This window comes from Lissotriton vulgaris, chromosome 7 (genome assembly GCF_964263255.1).
Source record: "Lissotriton vulgaris chromosome 7, aLisVul1.2, whole genome shotgun sequence".
Classification (NCBI taxonomy): domain Eukaryota; kingdom Metazoa; phylum Chordata; class Amphibia; order Caudata; family Salamandridae; genus Lissotriton; species Lissotriton vulgaris.
The window spans coordinates 1,097,227,331-1,097,249,743 of NC_141695.1; the positions used below are offsets into that span (position 1 = coordinate 1,097,227,331).

The 22,413-nt window shown below is 44.8% G+C and overlaps 1 protein-coding gene across 6 annotated transcripts in view; it reads right to left on the minus strand.

Moving 5' to 3' along the window:
- FNIP1 (folliculin interacting protein 1) overlaps positions 1 to 22,413 on the minus strand; it is a 373,696-nt gene that overhangs the window by 6,368 nt on the left and 344,915 nt on the right. For 5 of the 6 annotated variants that reach the window (XM_086931544.1, XM_086931546.1, XM_086931543.1 and 2 more), the window contains 2 exons: positions 9,883 to 10,080; positions 5,587 to 5,702 (listed from right to left, as the gene is read on the minus strand). In XM_086931544.1, the coding sequence (XP_086787670.1) occupies positions 5,587 to 5,702; positions 9,883 to 10,080 (314 nt within the window). Of the gene's footprint in view, positions 1 to 5,586; positions 5,703 to 9,882; positions 10,081 to 16,818; positions 18,851 to 22,413 lie in introns of those variants that run through there. The other variant, XM_086931548.1, reaches the window with a different exon arrangement.

Consider the following 22,413-nt stretch of genomic DNA (forward strand, 5'->3'; position numbering starts at 1 on the left):
TGCCGGAGCAGATTCGTGGGCGTTCCCGAGACTTTTAGGCTTTTGCCCAAGCCATGCGGCTGTGGGTGTGTTTTTTTTGTTTGTTTTTAAGCTTGTTTTCGCCATTTTGGAAGTGTCCTTTGCAGGGGTGGGTTGCGCGATGTCCCGCTGTCCGTTCCTGCCCCCCTCCCGCTGTCCGTGAGCCCGTTCCCCCCCCTCCTCCCGCTGTCCGTGTGCCCGTCCCCCCTCCTGCTGTCCGTGTGCCCGTCCCCCCGTCCGCTGTCCATGTGCCCGTCCGAGTGCACGCATCCCAGGGTCCATCTCATCAGTCTGAGACCGTTTTCTTGTTTATTGTAGATTCCCGTGATATTTCTGGGGTGTTCCTTTGGAAAGGGGGTGGTGGCAGGATTTATTCCATCCTTAGGTGAATGTCTTTCTGAAAAGGGAGCTGTCGTGCTCTCGCTCGATGGTGGGGGTGCCTGAAGTACTGCCCACCGTGGCTGCCAAGTAGAGCTGCAGCTAATTCTTTGTGTGATTGGTGAATCTTAGAAGGGTGGGTTAAAAGTTAGATGTGGGGTACTAATGGCGGGGGTGTTGAGAGAGTGTTTCAGGGGTGAAGAGGCATCTGTTTAAGGAGGCAGCATAGAATGTTGGAATCATTGAGCGCTCCGACACCTTCGAGTAAAGTCCGCCGCGCTATAAAAAAACCGCATACATACATAAATAATTGTAGGGTGCTGATTGTAGGGTCATTCGCCAACCAGAAGCAGACGGCTGTGGTAGGCAGCGGTCATCCCATGCGGGGCTGTAGTAACTGCTCTCGTACTGTGGTAACAAGTGCGATGTCATAGTACCGGTGCATTGGCAGCTCTAGGAGGGTCCGGCCAGTGCCAAAGACCAGATCTGTAGTGATCGACAGCAAGTTCAGCAACGAACCCTCCACCTCATGCTTGAGTTCTGGGCTGACAACCCACTACCCCGCCTGCTCTAATACTGGGAGTAACGATAGGGCATTCCCAGCGATGACTCGTGTCATCCCACCCCTTCGACTCCCAGTGCTTCGATGTTGCAACCCTAAAGCGCAGGACTGTAACAATCATAACTACGCCGAGGTCTGGAGTGCAAATGTAACAGCCCCCGACTGTGAAGTGCGGACTGGTTGTAATAAACCTCCGCCCTTGCGTATGGAATGCTCTGAGCCGCCCCCAACGAAACCGTTCCACCCGGGACTCTTCCCATCATGAAAAGCTGACACGAGTACCCCTCCCCTGCCGTCAAACTTGAAATACTTGCTACCCAGCCTTGACTCGACTCGACTCACCACAACAACAAACATTCGTAGAAGACCCTGTAGTATAGAGCGATGCGTGACGCTGCCGAGGGGCGCGTCACTACACCCAGGACTCTAGCGGTGGATGTGGGCTACTGACCTGGCAACTGTCCAGACAAGCACCATGCTGAGGCCGAGCGCCGGCGGGAGGGAAGGGACAGCTGGGCCTGTGGCAGAATCCATGAGAATGAATGCCCACCTCGCGCACCATTTTGTGTCTGTCGCTGCCTCTGACAAGTTCTTGCAGCACCCACAGACCGCCGGCGTTCACGCCATGGAGGAGGTTGGTTCCTGGAAACCTAGATCTCGGCGGAGGGCACTCGGTCGCATTCTGCCACGGACGGCTCTGACCTCCGTACGCGGCAACCTGCTCTTTAACGAGTTACTCTTTCCACACAACAAATGTCAGCATTACCCTTGTATCATCCTCACAAAGATTAAATACAGAGTTAACCCCTCCGGATTTTAAATGTTTTGGGGTTGACTGTACACAGAAATCTTCAGCGAATGCATTTGCTCACTTAGTTACTGGCGTACTCTCAAGAACTTGTCAATCACTACAAAAGCTTTGTTATTGTACCAGATGTACCGCTGCAAGATACACAGAAGATGTTTTTCACTATTCCCTTGGCAGGAGAGGAGGATATGCTGGGATGAGGCTTGCCGGGAGTGACGGCCTTGGGTGGCAGAAGGCATTCTTAACTTTACTGAGGACAGAATTATGCATCACGAGCAGAGAACCCAATGAAACATCATACAGTGAGTTGTTACATTAACATATTCCATTAGTACAAAGCCATATACAAGCCGGTTAAACTGTAACTAGGGACGTTTTTGTGTGTGTGTGTGGCTATGGGTGTGTGTGGCTGTGTGTGTGTGTGTGTGTGTGTGGCTCTGGGTGTGTGGGTGTGTGTGTGGCTCTGGGTGTGTGGGTGTGTGTGTGGCTCTGGGTGTGTGGGTGTATGTGTGGCTCTGGGTGTGTGGGTGTATGTGTGGCTCTGGGTGAGTGGGTGTGTGTGGCTGTGGGTGTGTGGGTGTGTGTGACTCTGGGTGTGTGGGTGTGTGTGGCTCTGGGTGTGTGTGGCTCTGGGTGTGTGTGGCTCTGGGTGTGTGAGTGTGTGTGTGTGGGTCTGAGTGTGTGTGTGTGTGGGTCTGAGTGTGTGTGTGTGGCTCTGGGTGTGTGTGTGGCTCTGGGTGTGTGTGTGGCTCTGGGTGTGTGTGTGGCTCTGGGTGTGTGTGTGGCTCTGGGTGTGTGGGTGGCTCTGGGTGTGTGTGGCTCTGGGTGTGTGGGTGTGTGTGGCTCTGGGTGTGTGTGGCTCTGGGTGTGTGGCTCTGGGTGTGTGTGGCTCTGGGTGTGTGGGGCTCTGGGTGTGTGGGGCTCTGGGTGTGTGGGGCTCTGGGTGTGTGGGGCTCTGGGTGTGTGGGGCTCTGGGTGTGTGGGGCTCTGGGTGTGTGGGGCTCTGGGTGTGTGGGGCTCTGGGTGTGTGGGGCTCTGGGTGTGTGGGGCTCTGGGTGTGTGGGGCTCTGGGTGTGTGGGGCTCTGGGTGTGTGTGTGTGTGGCTCTGGGTGTGGGTGTGTGTGTGGCTCTGGGTGTGTGTGTGGCTCTGGGTTTGTGTGTGGCTCTGGGTGTGTGGGTGGCCCTGGGTGTGTGGGTGGCCCTGGGTGTGTGGGTGGCTCTTAGTGTGTGTGTGTGTGGCTCTGGGTGTGTGTGTGTGTGTGGCTCTGGGTGTGTGGGTGTGTGTGTGGCTCTGGGTGTGTGGGTGTGTGTGTGGCTCTGGGTGTGTGTGTGTGTGTGGCTCTGGGTGTGTGTGTGGCTCTGGGTGTGTGGGTGTGTGTGTGGCTCTGGGTGTGTGTGGCTCTGTGTGTGTCTCTGGGTGTGTGTGTGTGGCTCTGTGTGTGTGTGGCTCGGTGTGTGTGTGTCTCTGTGTGTGTGTGTCTCTGTGTGTGTGTGTGTGTGTGTGTGTGTGTGTGTGTGTGTGTGTGTGTGTGTGTGTGTGTCTCTGGGTGTGTGTGTGTGGCTCTGGGTGTGTGTGTGTGTGGCTCTGGGTGTGTGTGGCTCTGGGTGTGTGTGTGTGTGTGTGTGTGGCTCTGGGTGTGTGTGTGTGTGTGTGTGTGGCTCTGGGTGTGTGTGTGTGTGGCGCTCTGGGTGTGTGTGTGTGGTAGTAATTGCTGTCTGCTGAGCTCGTCCGTAGGGTACAATAGATCTCACATTTGCGAGAGATTAAGCTAATGGCAATGTAAATGACAATGCCATTTATTTATCTGTTTTCAAAACCAACACATAAATACAACATTTGTCATTTACAATGCCAAAAGCTCTAACTTCCAAATGCGAAACCATTGCATTGTAAATGCTTGTTAATTGTGATGTTTGACCTGGGACGATGAAAAAAAAGTTGTGCAACTATTTTAGGAAATTCCTGTCAGATGTTAAGATGCCAACAGATATTCCAAGACATAGGTCCCACGCAGTGCTTCATTTTTAAAAGAAAAAGGGACAAGATTTTTTCTCAGAATCCCACTGCCCAATATTGATTTTATAGAATAACTAAGTTGTTTAGTTTTTATTCCACATCAGCCTCTTTCATCCACCACCAGACACTTCCTGCTCCTCTATCTCGCTCTGGTGGGTTATTTCAGCCCAACTTATCCAATTATAACGGTTATCTTTTATTTCTAATCATCTTACATTTCCCTCTTTTCTGCCTTCCTCTCTCGTACTCTGGGTCAAAGCCTGATGATTAGAAATAAGTCCTGGTCCCCAAAAAAACAGAATGCCGGTAGGCACCACCTACAACCACCTGAAATTAAGCAATGGTCCCATGTTTACTGTGCCATAGAACTGTGCTATAGCTTTACACTACTGACAAGGCCCATATATGTGTTACATTTGCTCCTGTTCAGAGGGGACGTGGCCTGCCAGTTTGGGCTGGATGCTTCCTTCTGTAGCAGAAGCAAAGCCGATTTGCACAGGTCTGGTTCTGTTTGAGTTGTTCAATGGCCGGAAAAAAAAGAAGAAACTAGGGCCTAGGATGTTGTCCAGAGTAATAGATTAATTTAAGTATTCCACCCATCAATTTTTGTGTTTCTCGGTCCAACTAGTTAACTATTCAGATATTTGACATCTGTGCAGTCTCTAGGTAAACACTGGACTGGGAACTATTTGTTATACAAAGGATGCAGTCTTCTTGGGAGGACGGGGGTGATCATCTCGCACAAACAGATGATGTCTCAAGAAGAAAGACTTATAATCTCAAATATGTGTAACAGGCCAGAGGTGCAAACAAAAGAAAACACACTAGACAGTAACAGAACCATGAGGAACAGAGAAAAATCAGTTGCCCACCTCCCATTCACTTACAGGGCAATGTCACAAACCAGGGGTTTTGAACTTGAGGTAGGTAACAGACACACAATTAAGCAAATCTTATTCCACTACTTGTTGACAGGACACCCTCAATTTGGGAACAGAAGAAAGATGAATACATATTCTTTAGGAGATATCAGCATGGATTACTTCACAGCGACAGGTTTTACCATCCTCAAGCAAGGGCTGTGAAACACTTTAATCTTGAAGAACATAGTTCCCCTTAACTGGATGTATCAACTGTATATTAAGGCTGAGTGAAGTCAACTATGCATGTTTTCCCTCTTTTGAACAACTGTCTTGGGATGGGGGTCACTGACATTTTGTAATTTCCCTCAGAGCATAAGGCATTTCCTGTCACGAGCCCGTAGCCCATTATATCTCACAAAACCTCTATGTAAAGAGTCAAGGATGCAAGTCATTGTTTCAAAACATAACCACTCAACAGTAGCATTAGACGCACTGGGCATTACTCTTCACCCACAGATGGAGTCACAGGAGGACTTTCAACTTCTAAGGCCCATTGCAACAAAGGCTCCCCTTGACAGTGACATTTTACATTCTTAAAATTTTCCGATTCAGACTTGGCTCTTTGAGACCCATGACCCACTAACACCACTGTGAGAGAAGCAGACTCTTACGCATAAATGTGCTGTAGCAGTTTTGTCAATTGTCCCCTTATAAAATGCTACTGCAGTAATGACATATGCTATGTCCATATGAATACAGGTCTCTCTCTCTCTCCCTACCTGTTTCTACTATTCGCTTTCAATCTCATCAGTTAAGCAGGTATCAAAGAGGTTCTCTGCAATCAAACAAGTAGAGTGATATACCTGGAGCATTTGTTGTTGATACACTTTTACATGGAGTCGCTGAGGATCTCCCAAAAATATTACAAATGAAGACATACCCCAACACTTTGCTCAATTCTTCCACACGGACTCGTGCCTGTCCCTTTAGGTATTCTGAGAGCATCCTGCTTTTGAAATACAACTCCTGCAGTCGATCTTCAAGGTGCATGATGCACTAAAGAGAAACAAAAAAAAGCATAATGAAAAGACTTAATATTGCCCCGGCGGATATGGCTTGGTATGACCCATAGAAACAGATTTGCAGGGGATGTGAAGGTCATGATAGTAGGGAATCTGTCCTCGCCTCGCTTCCATGCAAGTTTATCTCCAAACAACTGAAAATAAAGTACATCCACAACAGCCTATACACCATTGGCTTACATTGTACAGGGGCTATAAAGGTAAATCAAATTGAACACTCATTTTATTATGTTTACTCTCCACCTCCTAGCTCACATCAGTGATACAAAAACTAACTTCAAGCTTTAAATATTTACTTTCTGCTCAGTGAAACTAAAACACAACTGTTTAGTTTCTTTATGTATCGTATTTTATTGTATTGTGTTACTTTATGGATCATAAAATGTAACGCATCTTAGCTGGAAGGAAAATGTAAATTTTAGAAAACAAGGTAGGTACATCAAATAAATATGCATTTATTGGGATATTGATCACAATATAGAACACTCAGCCTGCTGCTTCAAGCCGTGTTTTGCAAGTCAATCAACAGAGAATTACCCTCCGTGTCAGTGCCACACATACCAGAATTGCAGTCCATATTTCACACACGCACCCATACATAAATGAGTATACTATACATATATACACATGCATAGATAGAGATGAACAGCTGATTTATTACTCATCATGACTAACACAAAACTCCGATCTCATATGAGGCAGAGTGTCAGAAGACGCTCACCGGGGACACGTTAAGCGAAGGGGGGGGGGGGGGGGGGGATGACCAACTGCCTCCTTATGTCTCTCCTGTGCTTCTTTTACAGTCACCATGGGACACGCTACATCAGGATTGCAGCGGCCCCTTTAATTCAACAACCTTTCTCTTCCGGGAGGGGCAGCCATCTCACGTGACCGGGTCAAATGCACCAATGAGAGTACCAGAGGACGAGGAAGCGGACTTTTTAATCGGTACGGGACCTGAGGAGGATGTCTCGTATTCGGACCACGGTTAGCTGTGAGACCAGGAGGAGCTGGAGAGGAATCGCAGACCGGAGGGAGACGCCGACCAAGCCTCGTTACACCTCGAAGAACACGAGGCGCCAAAGAACACGAGACGCCAAAGCCCCAGAGCTGCCATCCACGGAGGAACCAAGAACGGGAGCCGGACCCGATTCGGTACCACGAGACCTCTCAGAGGTACGTTCTAGAGTGCGGGGCTGGTTTAAGAAGGGGTCCCCAGCAAGCAGCCATAACCTAGGGGAGGGGGGAGAGCTTTAAATCCCTGGAACCTCCCAAACGAAAGTGTTGTGTTTTCTCTTTTGTTGTTTATTCACATCACAGTTTTTTTGTATACAGCATTGGTGATGGTTCGGGTGCTCTTCCCTCACTCCTTCCCCCTCAGCACATGAGAACGAAAAAGAGTCCAGAGTGACGGTTGTTTTATTTTCTTTCATTTCACATTCGGTATCCTGTTCAACCTACCTGAAGCGGAGGACAAACCAACGGGAGCTTGCTACCGAATTCCTGACGATAAGGGAGTGTGAAACCAAATGGACTGGCCTAAACTTTGTTTCGTCTGGGATTTTTGTTTTGCCTTGAAAATTTCGCTGGCAGAAATGTAAGTGACCGGGGATGCCTGAAGGACGCCCATACTTAAAAACACCTTTTTTTGACCCTACGTGGATTTCGGGCGGCACATAATCTAAGCATTCCGGTTTGTTAGTTTTTTCCGTTTGCACAGTTTGCAGCGTGAAGATTACCCCACACCGCGTTATGTGCCCATGAGGTTCTGTATTGATGTGCCTCCTGTGAGTTTAAAGCGGGACCTTTGTTCTATTTTTGTTCTATTGTTAATGCGGTTTGAAACCTTTTTAAACCACGGAGTGTGTGAATATTCCGTTTTTAGCGTAAGATGTGATTAGTGTAGCTTTATGAATTGCAGTCATTGTTAACTTCTATTTCACTCACCGCCAAATAGTGAAGTGTTGGGCTTAAATGTTGTCTCATGAGTCTTGAAGACACACTATATTTAGACCCTTCTATGTAATTTTCAGAGTTGAAAAAATGATGTCGCATAATACGTGGGACACAGTGGCGCTTACAATTTTGTAGAGGCTGGAATGATACCTTATACCTACTAACGTAATGCAACCAAGGCTATAAAACACTTATCATGAATAGTTCACTATATAGGTGTTTTTTCTGTTTGGGTGATGGGACACACCAATAATTATCAGTTGTAATACTGTATCTATTGGGGATATTTCTCTCTAATTACTGAAATGTTCCTTCCCCACAGGTACACGACTCCAGCAAAATTGCTGCGTGGGTCTAAAACGGCTTCACAGCCGTAAGTATAAACATACTTTTTTGGAAAAAGATAATATTTCCAATTTTTTACACAAATTCCTCACCGCAGGGTACACCTTAGGGCGTGTACACCACCGGAGGATCACACTTTTATAAGGTCCTGAAGAAAGCTGAGCGACTCGGGCTCGTCATAAGCAGAAACATGTCGACCAAATTCACTTATATGGACTAGGGGTCTACCATAATTGAGACCACACCTATGGTCCATTCACCCTTGTTTTTGACCAGTGCAAATCGGACTAGTAATAAAATATTTGAAAGTCACGTACTTGCACTTTTTAATTTTTTCTATAATTTTTTCTATTTCTTTGCACTCACTTAGCTTTATTTGGCTTCACAAAACACCCTCAACACACACAAAACCAGCTCCGCTGTAAACAGGCGTTGAAGCACACTGGAAAGACATTAGGTCTTTCCTGTGGGAACCCAGTGATGAAGCATGTCACCACTAGGTTGGTGAGCGAGGGTTCTTAAAAACTTATTTTGTATTGTCCCTCCCCTCAGAGTTTTTCTCTTTTCTCTTTTCTTTTCTGGACACTTCGTGCTTTTCCACAAGGCTGTCCTTTATTGATTTGTCACTCTTCTGTTGGTTAATAATAGTAAGAAAAGGGGTGTAAGAGTGAACATCTAAACCCTTTCTCTCCTGTTGTTCTTGGTAGGACAAGATAATGCCAACTTTCTAAAAGTGGCATTTTCAGAATTACAATTAAACATCAGACTTTACAATTAAAGAGGGCTTTTAATTACAATTCTTTAGACACCAAACTCAACCGGTCTACCTGCTCCCAATTAAAAGCTATGACATATTAAATGTAATAAGGTATTCTAAGGTTATCCTACAGGAGAGATAGGCCTTGCAGTAGTGAAGAAACATATTAAGAGTTTTTCACTACTAGGACATGTAAAGCTTAAAAGTACATGTCCTACTTTTTAATACGCAGCACTCTGCCTTCTAGGCTGTTCACGGTCATTCTAGGGGTGACTTGTATGTATTTAAAAAGGAGGATTGGGCCTGGCAAAAGGTTTACCTTGAAAGAAGCTGGGGCCTTGTCAGATCCGAGATGTAGAGCCAACGACAATGTTGTAATTTTATAAATAAAGGGAATCTGTGTGATGTTAACACTTTAGCACATCGTGAAAATGTGCGGTTTCAGAAATTGCATATTTTGAGTGAAGGAACTTGTTTGGTATTGGACTTGACCCTTTGTGCGAGTCATCCCCAGACCTTTTGCATTCACCCTCCTGTTTATTGAACCAGTTTTTGTTGGCTTGTAAGGCTCTGCGCACTTTACCACTGCTAACGATTGTTAAAGTGTTTGTGCTCTCTCCTTAAAACCTGGCTGAATTGGCTTACATCCAATTAGCCTATCTGATTTACTTGTAACTCCATAGTAAAGTGGTACTACATGTGACTGGAGCCGGTCAATTAAAAGCTACTAATGGGCCTGCAGCACTGACTGGGCCACCCAATTAAGTAGCCCTTTAAACATGTCCCAGCCTTCTTGAAAAAATAGCATGCTGTATGCTGAATGGATGAAATGTATTTTGACAATGATTTAGTCTTCAAAACTATTATAAAAGAACAGATGTAGGACAGAACATGCTATTCAAAACCCACGGTTAAACATAACTCCCCAAAAATATATTCCAGTGGAAATGCTAAATGGCCACTAACTAAAGAGGGACTGCTGCACATTGGAGTCATTTTGCTTATTTAAACAAAAAAACTGAAAGGAAAAAATAATGCTCACTTTTTTCATGCTCTAGGTTCTTTAAATTCTAAATAAAAATGTTAACATACTTACAAAATTTGGTGACAACTGGTGCTTATAAAGTTGAAGCGTGGAATGAAGTAAATTGGATACCAGGCTTGATACCAGCACCTCTTTTCCCAATTTATTCTCAGTTGCCCTTCTTTGACTACTGGCCACTTGGACTGTCCATTTATCCAGGTCTGCGAGAATGCAGACAGCTTCTGCAATGGGCTCATCCAAAACCGGGTGCTACAAGAAAACAGTTATGTTTAAGAATTTGGTATTCATATAAGAAGTGATCACATTTTAGGTTTTCATATAAAAGTCAATGACCAATATTTTCATATTTATCAAGTTTTGTGCAAGGTTCAAGTAAGGCATATGCTTCAAGGGCAACTGTAGATAGCTCGTGTGAAGATGGGAAAGCTAGGTCTAATAGAACCAGAATCCCCATGAAAGCAGTTTGTTTCTTTCTCAGTCGCTCTGGGAAGCTAATATTACAATCTAATATACTAGAAGGTGTGCAGTATACATCCCTCCTAAATTCAAAACAAATTGTACATAAATTCTCATCTAAAAACTGCATCTTTTCTAAATGATGCATCCGGGGAGTAATCCTTCGTCACTTTCCTAAGAATATCTGCAGTGGATATTTCTCTTTTGAAGGCCAACAATGTTACTGCTGCAGTTGAGAATTGAGATCAACATGCAATAGGCAACCCACTTTGCAAGCGACAATTGTTGAGGAATCTGCTTTCAGAATGTGGGGGCAGTACATTCCATCTTGAGTTTCTAACTTCAAAGGCAGCAACTCTGCCATTCTCTCTAGCCATGGCTAAATCAAAAATTACTTGACACTAAGACCTTGAGCTGTTGATCGTAGGAAAGGCAAAACTGACACCTTTTTGGTTTAGGGTGCTGAAAGCTTCCTCAATAGCTAGCCAAATGGCATGAAATGGTGTAGTGTGGTAAGCCGTTTTGTCTCTCAAATGCCACTCCTCAGTCACAGGCCAAGCTAGTCTTTGGTCTAACGAAGCAAGACAGAACAATGAAAGTCACATTCTTTAAGAGATGCTTTGGTATGAAACACAGAAACAATATGCAGAAGTTTTGGAGCTAAAGTGATCATGCAGAAACAGCCCACAAGAGAAACTGGTTCAGGTAATAGACATTTAATATTGGCCTAATGCTTCAATATTCTGGGCATAAAGAAATCTGTGGTTTGAGACAATTGACTGACTGGTGGTTAGAACAAAATTTGTTTTTTTAACCTGTCTTTATTGTTTCCCTTTAGTTTGTTTTCCGACCGTAGCTGTTTGAGAAGGCTGGTAGGATTTTTGAAGCTGCTATAAGGGACCGTAAAGATTTCACGATTACAACTCGAATCCTGCACAGCGGCCGAACCTTGGCTGAAGGAGAGAACAAGATTTCACCTTAACAGAGAAGTCCATGATGCTGGAGTGTTTCGTTAAATTGCGATTAGAGGTAGTTAACTAGTTACAACATCCTTATTCATAGAGCTGTTAGGGTCAAACTGTACGCTAGGGCTTTATTTATTTGATGCTGGGTTAAAACGACTTCTTTTGCCAACAGCTGAAGTCATATGCTGCACATGGAGGCAACATAAGCAGAAGTAACAATGTAGATGTCTTGGAGAATGTAATATAGGTCGTAAAGAAATGGAATTTAAGATTGTAGTATCTTTGGTGCACAAAATAACTTCTTGATTCCCTGTGACCATTATTTCTCTATAATATGTAGATTTAACATATCCATCATCTTGTCATGCCTAAATGATCTGAATGGTTATTTTGCTACATGTATTTCAAAGCTGAAGGCAGAGTTTTGAAAGGGATGGCGGGAGAGTGCGTAAAATCCAGCATGCTGCCACTTGCTTCCAACACAAGAAAGAGAGTACAGCTTTAGGTGTACACGCAGACGAGGAACTCTGTCCATTGACCTTGCGCCCAACCAGTACTCAAAACCGAGCAAGGATATGGAAAGTAGTGAGGAGGAAGACGCCGGACCACTAAAGAGGACGGCTGTAACAAAGAGCAGCTCGGGAAAAGAGTAGATAAGAGGGGCTCATGAGTCGCAGTATGCAGAGGGGACAAGCGAAGGGAACCAGCTTGAAGAAGGTCCAGAGCTGACTGAGTCATCTGGCAAGAGCAATAGGGATTAACAACGCGTACACCCAGCAGTCGGAGGAAATGAGGTGCAGAGGTCCCAACCACTGCAGCCGGGATCGGAGCCATGGCCCCAGCCAAGTGCTTCTTATTCAGTCACAGAGTGGCATTAATAAGGGGGGTCTTGGTGACACTAGGTGTACTGAGGGTTGGTAAGAACACAAAGACCGGACTATGGAGCACCAGTTGAGATTGTGAAAGACACAATAAAACTCTTAATTCTTGTGAGCATGGCAGTGTTGACTGATGAAAGGGAAAAGAGTGACGATCAGAATATGCACTCATGGTCAGCTTATTTTCACGAGGGTTGATACTGGTACTCAAGAGAATGCATAAGAGGATGGGAGGCGGAGTGGGAGAAAACCTAGGAAGAATGGAGTTAAGGAACACCGACAAAACCAGATTGACCTTTCTTTCCTTTAATTTCCTTGAAGTTCAACCTCTTAATACTACTTATGAGGTGCCCAATAAAGAACCAAGATAACCTTACTATTGACTTGTCTTTTGTCTGATAAAACATGTTCCAAAAGATTTTTTTTTTTTTAACATTTATTAAAAATAATCTCATGCAATAGAACAAAGCGTGTAATCTCCTTATAGTAAGCTTTTATGTGACTCCCTCACATTCATCCTAGTCCATTACATTTACCAGTTACTGGGGTGGTATTTAATCTGATGACCGACAGAGAACGAGGTGATGCAAGACTGTATGTATGCTGTTCTTAGATCACTGAACTGATGCACATGAGTGCATAGCCATCTACTGCTAAAGTAAGACAATGATTGTTTTTGGCGACAATGCAGGAATTATGATATAGAGAACATTTTGACAGAAGCAAGATACAGGCTAGAAACTGTGAAGCAGCACATTGTGGCTGTTAAAGGCAAAGAAGAAATATGCACAATTCATTTGGGCTTACCAAAGGTAGATGAAGAGCGATTTGAAAAAGTTTAATCCAAAATTGAGAAACAGCAATGAGATACTAATAACTGGTAAGAGGACTTAAGTTTGGAAATGCTTTCAGGGGCATCATTTAAGGTGTCTTTAATTGAACTAATGCAACAAACAAGTATAAAACTGTGATATGAGACAGTGATTGTTGATGCTCACAGCATCGCTACATAGGAGTGTTAAACAAGCATGGGAATAGTGTTCTTGAAGGTGTATTTAGATGATGGTGGTACTCTGGTGTGTTGATGATAATTCGGTGCCATTTATCAACAGACAAATGGTTGGTTACTTTAAAGGTTCAGGGTTCAAACCACAGAGCTACTTTGCCCCATCTTAGATTAAAAAGGTGGATGCACAGGATTAAAAACATGCTAAAGGGAAACATTCAATTAGTGTTGCAGTGAAGCCTAACTACAAGAGGTCAAGAAACTATTCATTTTTTAAAACGGCAAATCCTGCAATCACAAGAGAAAGGCTGCAAATTGTGTGTAGCTAGGGGATGCTGCATGTGGTATTCAGAGAAGTTTAACAGATGGAAAGGATGCACTTGTGAGTGGTGAAAGCAAGGGAGATGTAAAGAAGTTGAGAAACCATTTAGGCCTAGAAGATATTGTTACTGGGTAATAGCGAAGAAGAGAATTATTCATGTATTCACAGAAAGATATGACGGTCACAGTGAAATCAGACTGAAGCAAAAAGCACTGGGATTTAATTGCATGGGTGAATTTCTAAGTAGGGGTGGAACAGGTTTCATACTAAAGTTAATCCCGGACCCTTGATATGCCTCCATAAAAGAATTGTTGTCCAGAGATTTTCATTTTTGATTGCGTTTTGGATAATTTGAGAATTTAGCTTGGATAGACATTGCTGATACACGCCAAATTTTTCTGGATGACATTTTTAAAAATGGAGGATGTATTGCAGTGATGATGTCATATTTCAGGAACCACGAGACATTTTGGTGACAAAACATAGGTATTGGGGCTCAAGTAGTCTTATAGAGACAAAAAATAACTCCTCTGAGCAAGCCTTCCGCCATTTGCAAAAACGGTGGCTATACTAGAGGAAGAGGAGACAAAGAAATTAAACAAATAATGTTTTTTTAATCCTTTTATGTATACACAAAACAAGGTTTATGATCAGAATATGAAAAAAAATGTTTATCACTCCAGTTTTAGACACATTTTCATAGTTCACTTTATTTGTTTCGGAAATTAATCATGGTACATTTGCAGAATGTTGAACATTTGAGCAGAGCATATCGACAGGGACATCTTTTTGTAGCACAGGTTTTGCAAGTACATGTATGTGTAAGTTCTGTGTGTAGAGGCTTTAGAAATTTCATAGGCTTTAGCACCCCATTAATATCTTCCCAACCAAATTCACACAGATCTTTCTCTACATATGCATGCTCCAAAACATTTACACATCTTCTAATCAAAAAGAACACTTTTAATGTGTCCTCGCACAGAATATGACGTCAGTGGAAGGTAACTTAGTGGGACTCCTCTCTTGAACTCACTGTACCGAAGATAGTCAAATGTGTGACAGTCAGAACTTGTTTTCCAAACGCACACAACGTATGTATGTACGTCTTTACAGTCACATTCTGCTTTTGTCACAGCAGATCCTTTTTGAAACTTCACAGGTTCAGCAGTTAAAGCTCCAAGCTTTGTTCCAATGCTGCTCATAGTGCCATCACCCGTAACAATATGTGCCTTGATAAAAACACTGGGCATCACTGGGTCAAGCTTCTTCTACATAATATGAAGCAGGATTAAGAGTCTTTTCTCACCGGTTCCATAACGTATTCATAACTCTGAGAATCCTTGACATACGAACATTACAACAAATCTAAGTAGCATAATATTAACATACAAGTCATTTGACAGTACAATGACTATTGAAACCATTTTGAACAGCCCACTCAACAAGTGGCACAACACGAAGGTCAGATTCCTCCAATTTGATATTAAATTATTGAACAATATGGCCTGTATCCTTCTAAATACATATCTGCAGGCACCAAACCCTCAGTTGAAATCATTCCACTAGCCAATATGGAAATTCAGTGTTAAATGAAGCATTAGCAATGTTTTGGCGAGTTAACATCTCCAAGTTCGTCTTGTTCGATGACCAGAATTTTCAATTTGCACAGGTGAATGCGTCGAATTTTTGATGCAGGCAAGGTCAATTGGTCCACTTGTAGACATTTGTCTGATTCTCTCAGATTCTTTATCAAATACTTCAAGATAACTGTCAAATACAATGTGTCGATATCTAAAGAACAGTCTAAACGGCCTCTCTGAAGTTACATGGATGAAATCTTGACCATTTGCAATTGGGACCCAGGCCGGCTCTACTCCCGCATGGACGGGAGGTTTTTGTTCTTATTTGCAGGCACGGCATTAAGGAAGATTAATATGGTGTTGGGCTCTTTGCCCCCTTGAGGATCAGTTTCCTTTCCACATAGTGAATGATACAGCCCCTCCTTTGATTGGGCTTGCATTCAGAACTCTCTGGCAAGGTGTCCGCGTATTGACATGCAACAGATCTCTTCTGGAATATTCTTCACTGAATTTTGGGAGTAATTTTTGAAAGCACTTTAGGGAGCCCAATCACCCTTGTGTTGGGACCACCCCATACGTTTTCTGTGAATAGGATTTATTCCAATCAACACAGACAACATACTGTTATGGATTGTCCAGTCTACAACCACTGTTGTCTCTATGCCCTGATGAAGACCTGCATGCAGAGGTAGATATTTCCCTCATCACCCAAGACGGGTGGAAACATTGACAATTTTCTCTCTTGGCCTGAAATATATCTCATTAACATTTGGGATGATGCATGCCTGATTGCATGGCATTATTCTGAAAAAAGGTGAGACAACAACTAATACAGTAAAATGATAATGTATACAGGCCTAACATTGAATCGGTTTACTTATAATCCACTCAAACAAGGGTTGTATATGTAGAAATTAGGATATTATGTTCCTTATTTTCAGCTGCCATTGAGCAACATATTATACGTGTCTGACCAACAATTCTCTTGGAGCTTTTCTGTGATCTCTTGAACATCTGTTTCAGTTTCATAATGGAGCCACAGCATTGAACCTTCCCTCCCTGACTTTCACTTCAAAATGTCTTTGGATGAACTTGCTGTAGAGGCATGGTTTTTCCACCTATAGCTTCTTTACTCTTTCCAATTAACAGGACAAATATCTCGGTTACTTTAAGCAATCAAATTCGAGAAACATTAATCATTGACTCCACAGTCTTAATGTGCAGCTCCCGATCAGTATGTACCAAGTTTTTCACTGGAGCTATCATGAGGATAACATTTCCCCAGTACTTGCAAAGTTCTGATTTTTTCTTCACATTCTTTGACAAAGTCTACAAACTTGGTTTTCTGATTTTGAACTGAGTGTACTGAACATTGACTGGCTTTGCATTATGTCTTTTGAATGAAGTGCTGCCTGTGCCTTGTTCACTTCTGGGATAAGATATGCAAAACCTAATTTGTCATTGTCATTCTTGTTCCAGAAAGCATTCCAACGCAATGTTTCTAAAGCCTCAGATAGGAGGAGTATAGCTTGTAACAAACAAACATAGTGAGTTCTGCTCAATACGGACTGGACAGTTTTGCTTCCAAAGAATTCAACCTCAATAACTGCATTGTCTATGCCACATCCACTGAGCTAACTTCCTGCACAACACAACACAACTTTTGCTATGTGGAAAGCGTCCATCATTGGATAAAGATCTGCAAATTTTACTGGATTGCACATAAACATTTCAGCTACAACACGGAAAACACCTTCATCGCAGAAAACTGGCAGGGTAGGCTGGTCTTCAAGCAGACCATGCACATTTTGGAAATTCTTTAGAGCTGTGTATACTCATACTTAGTTTTTGACTGGAGATGGTATTACTGGTAAAAAACACAAATTGTTCAGTGGGATGGTATTCTGGGAGATCAGATCATGAATTCCAGGCCACAGAGGAACTTGCTTTTTCTTCATCCTTAAGTCTGCACAAAAAAAGGCAATATGATCAATTCAATTAAATCAGCTTTACGACAGCAGCACCGGTTAGTAGATCCATGTGCACAGCCACTTGAAACTTTCAGGTAGACTGGGACATGTTGATGTCTTGTAGTGAGTTTGCACACATTGGCAAGGCAGTTGGGTTATAAGTTTGCAGCTACGTTTGATTATGCCTAAAGCAGACACAGCATGTTTTCTAGCAGCTACTTCATTGGTGCAATCTTGAAAAAGCACCACAGCAGTATCATGTGTGCTGGATGTTCCAGACGAAGAAGAAACATCTTCAAAATCAAAATTATCTAGAGCAGCAATTGTAAATCCTTTCCTGGTAAAGTGACTTGGAAGTGGTGTGTTGTCGGATACACAAGATTCTACAGCATGAGCTGCTGACAAGGTCTCCATACTATGGCATTATAACTTGTTGATACACCAATCCTATTCATTGAAGTGATTAGCTTTCTACTTTTGCACTTATCATGGATTGCGTGGGCAGTCATGTGTAGCGGAGTTTTCTTTTTGCTGCAATGCAATTAATTAAACCTGATTTGGATAAGACAGTACATTTGCACAGCACAACCCTGTTGGTTCAAGGGATTGTTTTTTACTTCTTTGCTTATATCTTTAAAGCCATCATCAACCTTGTTGGCTTCTGTTCCGAACTCAAGAACTTTAATTTGTAACAGTTGTGCTTTGCTAATATTAAACAATGATGTGAAAAATGTTAAGACAACATCAGGCATTCTTGTTGACTCCCATGATTTGCAGAGGTCTAGGGCATCATAAAATGTATCATTAAGTCCAAAATGTAAATCTTTCAGGACATTTATTAAAATGGTTCATGCTGATTTTACTGCATCCTGTGAATTTATTTTGTAAGCAAGAACTTCAGGAGTCAAATCAGCTGAGAACACCAGAAGTGTCTCAATTTTTTTTGTCAGATTGACCAAAACAAAATTCTGTGACTGTTCATTCTCACCAGAAAAATCTTAATTTCAATATTTTGGATCAGCAGTTTCATCAATGTTAACCATTATTTCTCTGATCTCATGGAGTGTGAACCAGTAGCCAGCACAGAAGGATGGCTTTAAAGCCGTATTTGCTTTTTCAAAGAGTGCAAACTTAACTGAAGGCTATTGGTTACGTTTCTACTGGGAGCTCGTTGTACATTCATATTTTTGAATGTATGCACACATGCAGTTCAGTGGCATACAAATCCACTGCAAATACATTGACCTCACGGTTTAGATCAGCTACTCAGCTAAAAACTTCATCTTGGAAGAAACTGGCTACAGATAAAAACATGTTTGCCCTTTGAGACGCAAATGTGTCCCCTGTTCCGGCTACACCACAGATAACACATTGAAGATCCTCTGCTTTCTGAACAGTTGTTGGAGGTGGACTGAGGGGTAGCCATCAATCTTCTAAGTGGATGAGCATTGGGGTTTGGTTGTCGTCGCTTTCTCAGAAGATTTGGGTTCTTGTTGTGTCACTGGTTCCTGCTATTTTTTAACAATTTCTTTCCAGGCTTTTTTCCATTGTATACGACTTGTAGCAGTTTTAGTTATAATGCTAAAATATTTTATCTTCTTCACCCATCAGTTTCAATCCTTTGTGAACTAAGTCTTGCCGTATTTCTGCAGCATCTCAAACACTCTTCTGTCCAGCCGCAGTTGATGTTAGTTTTTCTTTTGGATTAATTTTGGCATATGGCACATTTTCTATGTTGAAGGAGTCCTCAGAATTTGTAGTTAGCAGCACTCTGTCAGGAGGCAAAGATCTTTTGCCACCACCTGATTCGCTCAGGTTTACAAATTTGAATCAACGGAAAATCTGAAACAAAAACAATATTACATTATAAATTACCAAAATGATGGCTAAAACGTACGAGTTACTTACCTTCGGTAACAATGTATCTGGTAGAGACGATTCTAGCCACAGATTCCTTAACGCAGAATTATTCCCCAGGCGTAAGACTGGATCCAGAAATGTTTTTGCCACGGCATACCCACGCACCGGGGTGATGGCATCACGCGACTTCACCCTGGCGTTGTCTGCAGACATGACGTCAGCGAGGTCACGTAAGTCCCACCCCGGCACGCCTACATCAGTTTTCTTAGGAGAACATTCCTAACCACAACGCGGAGCCAACAGAAAAGACTGTGAGAGTATAGGAACAGTTTGCGAAAGAGCAGAAAAATTAGAAAAAAGAGATGGTAAGGAACAATACCATAAGGAGAAGTGCCAGACACTGCAGCACCCAAAAGCAGGCAAAGAAGAAAGAAAAGAGGACAGCCCTGAATAGTAGCCCCGCCAGTATGGAAATAGTCCCCTCGGAGACAAAGAGTATACAAAAAAGCATCATGATAATATGCAGCAGAACTACAACCCCAACCAACAACAATGAAGCGGAACCAGTCCGGGACAAACAAGGCAGGACAAGACTCCCCGACAGCCCCATCACAGCCCGTGCCCACCCCCATAAGGAACAGGGACAGAGGCCCGGCCAAAAGACCCCAACCTAGAGATAGCAAAGGGGCCAGAACCCCTAGAAATGAAAGGGGGGGTAGAAGGTAGGCCCCAACCTGGGGCAACTGGAGCACAAGGCACAGAAGTACCTATAAACCTATCCTCCAATGCGCCAAAAAGGAGGAAGGAAACAATCAGGATGAACATCCTGTCAGAAAGAGCAACAAAATGCACAAACTAAAGGCATAGCCATCCACAGGGAAGCAAATGCAAAAGACCAAGCCAAAGGTCCTTGCAGAACGGGGAGGAAGGGCGTGCCGTGAAGGAATCTGCAGCTAGAATCGTCTCTACCAGATACATCTTTACCGAAGGTAAGTATCTTGTACATCTGATAGAGCCTACTAGCTGCAGATTCCTTAACGTAGAATAGATACCCTAGCCATACCCAAGGGAAAGGATGGTCTGCGAGAGGTTCCCACCAACCTGGACATAATAGGGGTGCCCACAGGGGATGAGGCCAACGGACAGGTAAAAGAGCCCTGTCCCCCCCAGGCAAGGGGTACCCCTGCATCCATTAGACCAACAACCCCATAGGGGATGTGAAAAGACAAGAAGAAAGGCAACCTGCCATCCATCAGGAGAAACGAGGGCAAGGCGAAAGGAGGCCAGAGAGCCCCACACCCATTCAAGGTATCAAGAACCTCCCTCAGAAGCCCCAAGGCTCAAGAAGGAAGAGGAGCACCTAGGAAGAAAAACAACCTAGAGACTCCAAGGAGAAGAGGTAGAGCAAAGGCAAGCCCCCGCACTGGGAACACGCCCATTGAAGAGGGCAGCCGAGCCTAACGTAGCCAGAAGGCAACAGGCAGACAGAACGGCGCCCTCAGCGGTAGGACAGGCGAGAGCCGGCAGGGTAACCTGAGGTCACCCAGGAAGAATAACCCAACATCCCACAGGACAGACTGCGCTCCAAGAGGGACAAGGAACTCAAGAACCAGTACAACCCCTAGGGAGGACAGGCAGAACTGAAGGGGGGGCCCACTGGAAGAAGGTGGCAAGGCAAGTAGGACTGTCCCTCCAAAATACCAGAAGGCACAATGGTGCATAAAAACAGTAGGACGGCACCGGCATGCACGGCCAGACGCCAACAACACCACAGAACGGTGCACTCCGGTCAAGCCAGATGCCAGCCGAAGACAGAGACCAGGAAGGCCAAGAAGGGCCCAGACACGTCCCCAAGGGAGGAATCCACACACACAGCCCAAAAAGAAGTCGAACTAGGCAGAGCCAGGCCGCAAGGCCGCAGATAGCAGGCCAGACCAGGCCAACAACGCAGCAACCCCGGAGACGATAGCCCGGGGCGCAATTCAAGCCAATCCAGAAATACCAGCATGTGGATCACACCTGCAACATACTGTAAAGCCACGGAGAGCAGAGGCCCAAACAGCGACCACGCCTCCCCAGAACATGACAGAGCTATATGATAGCTACCCCCACCCCACATAGGGCGTGTCACGTCCCAAAACATGGGAAACCCCTTAGGAAAAAAATAATGCATCAAAGGACAACAGAAAGATCTGCGGAGAACCCGCAGACGGCTTGTCAATCAGCCAATAAGAATAAAAGAAGGCCAAGTCTCAGGACAAATACGGCTTAGAAAAAGCCAAAAAACACAGTCAAAAAAGGGCCGGCCAGCAGCCAACACCACAGTCCGAAGGAGGAGGACTATAATGCACAGTAATGACACATATCACACAACTGGGATCCGCCCCAACAGATGAAGACCTTCGGAAAACCATATCAACTCACAGGTCACCGAGTGAGAGAAGGAGGCCGAAGCACCGCCAAGAACCTCTGAATGGCCGAGTCTGCAGGGGCGTGCAACAGAAGAGCACCATCGAAGGGGAGGTCCACCAGCCGTTCTCGAACATTCTCTGGGAACACACTGTCCCAGAGCTAGGCATGGCGACGAAGTGCGACCGAAGAAGTCATGGCACGACCAAGCACCTCCGAGATGTCCAGAGCGGAGTGAAGAATATACGCCGCCAGCTCCCAGCCATCCAACACATGGTGCCGCCGATCCATACAGGCACCCTCCTGAGAAGTGGCAGACATAAGGGACTCCGCCGAGTCCCATAAGCAAGAAGTGGCTCTAGCTAAAACAAACAAAGTGTTAAGAGCCCGCAGAGCCGCACTAGTGGAGGCTAACACATTACTCCGCCAGGAGTTAAGCCAGCGGGCCTCCCGCGACTGGGGAGACAACAGCGGTGGCAGGGAGGGCAAGGAATTCTATAAAAGAGGGCACCTGGTGGAAGGGTGGTGGGAAAGACACACCGGATCACGCGGCGCCGGATGGTGGCGGTGCACTGGGTGCCCCGTGGCGGGGCGGCCTCAAGCCCCAGAAGAGAAGAATGGAGCGAGCCCTCGAAGGAAGCAGCAGCTCCCTACCACCAGGACCCTGATGGAGGACCTCCAGAAGATGATCAGCAGGGAAATGGGCAGCTGGATTACCCATGCTCAAGATTCCCACAGCAGTGGAAACAGCGCGAGTAAAGGCAGTACCCCCCTCTGTAGGGTCCCGCGGTGGAGAAACAGCTCCTCAGTGGGGGACGGCTGCAAGCCAACTGGAGGAAGGAAGGGCCAGGTCCGGAAATGAGGAAGAGGGACCGAGGAGTGGGGGACCTGCGGCACCTCCGGCGAAGAACGTGGCGACGGCGAGGAGCCGTCCTTAGACGACGTCGGGGAAAAAGAAATGACGCGGCGGCCCATCTCCGGTGAGGACGAAACCAGCAAGCACCGAACCTCTGGAGAAGAGGAGGCATCCAAAGAAGAGTCAACGACCTGACGTCGGCCTGGCACCCTGTCTCCATCTGGGCTCTGGACGCACCCACACTGAGAAACGGCGAATAGGGGGACAACACACGGGGCCA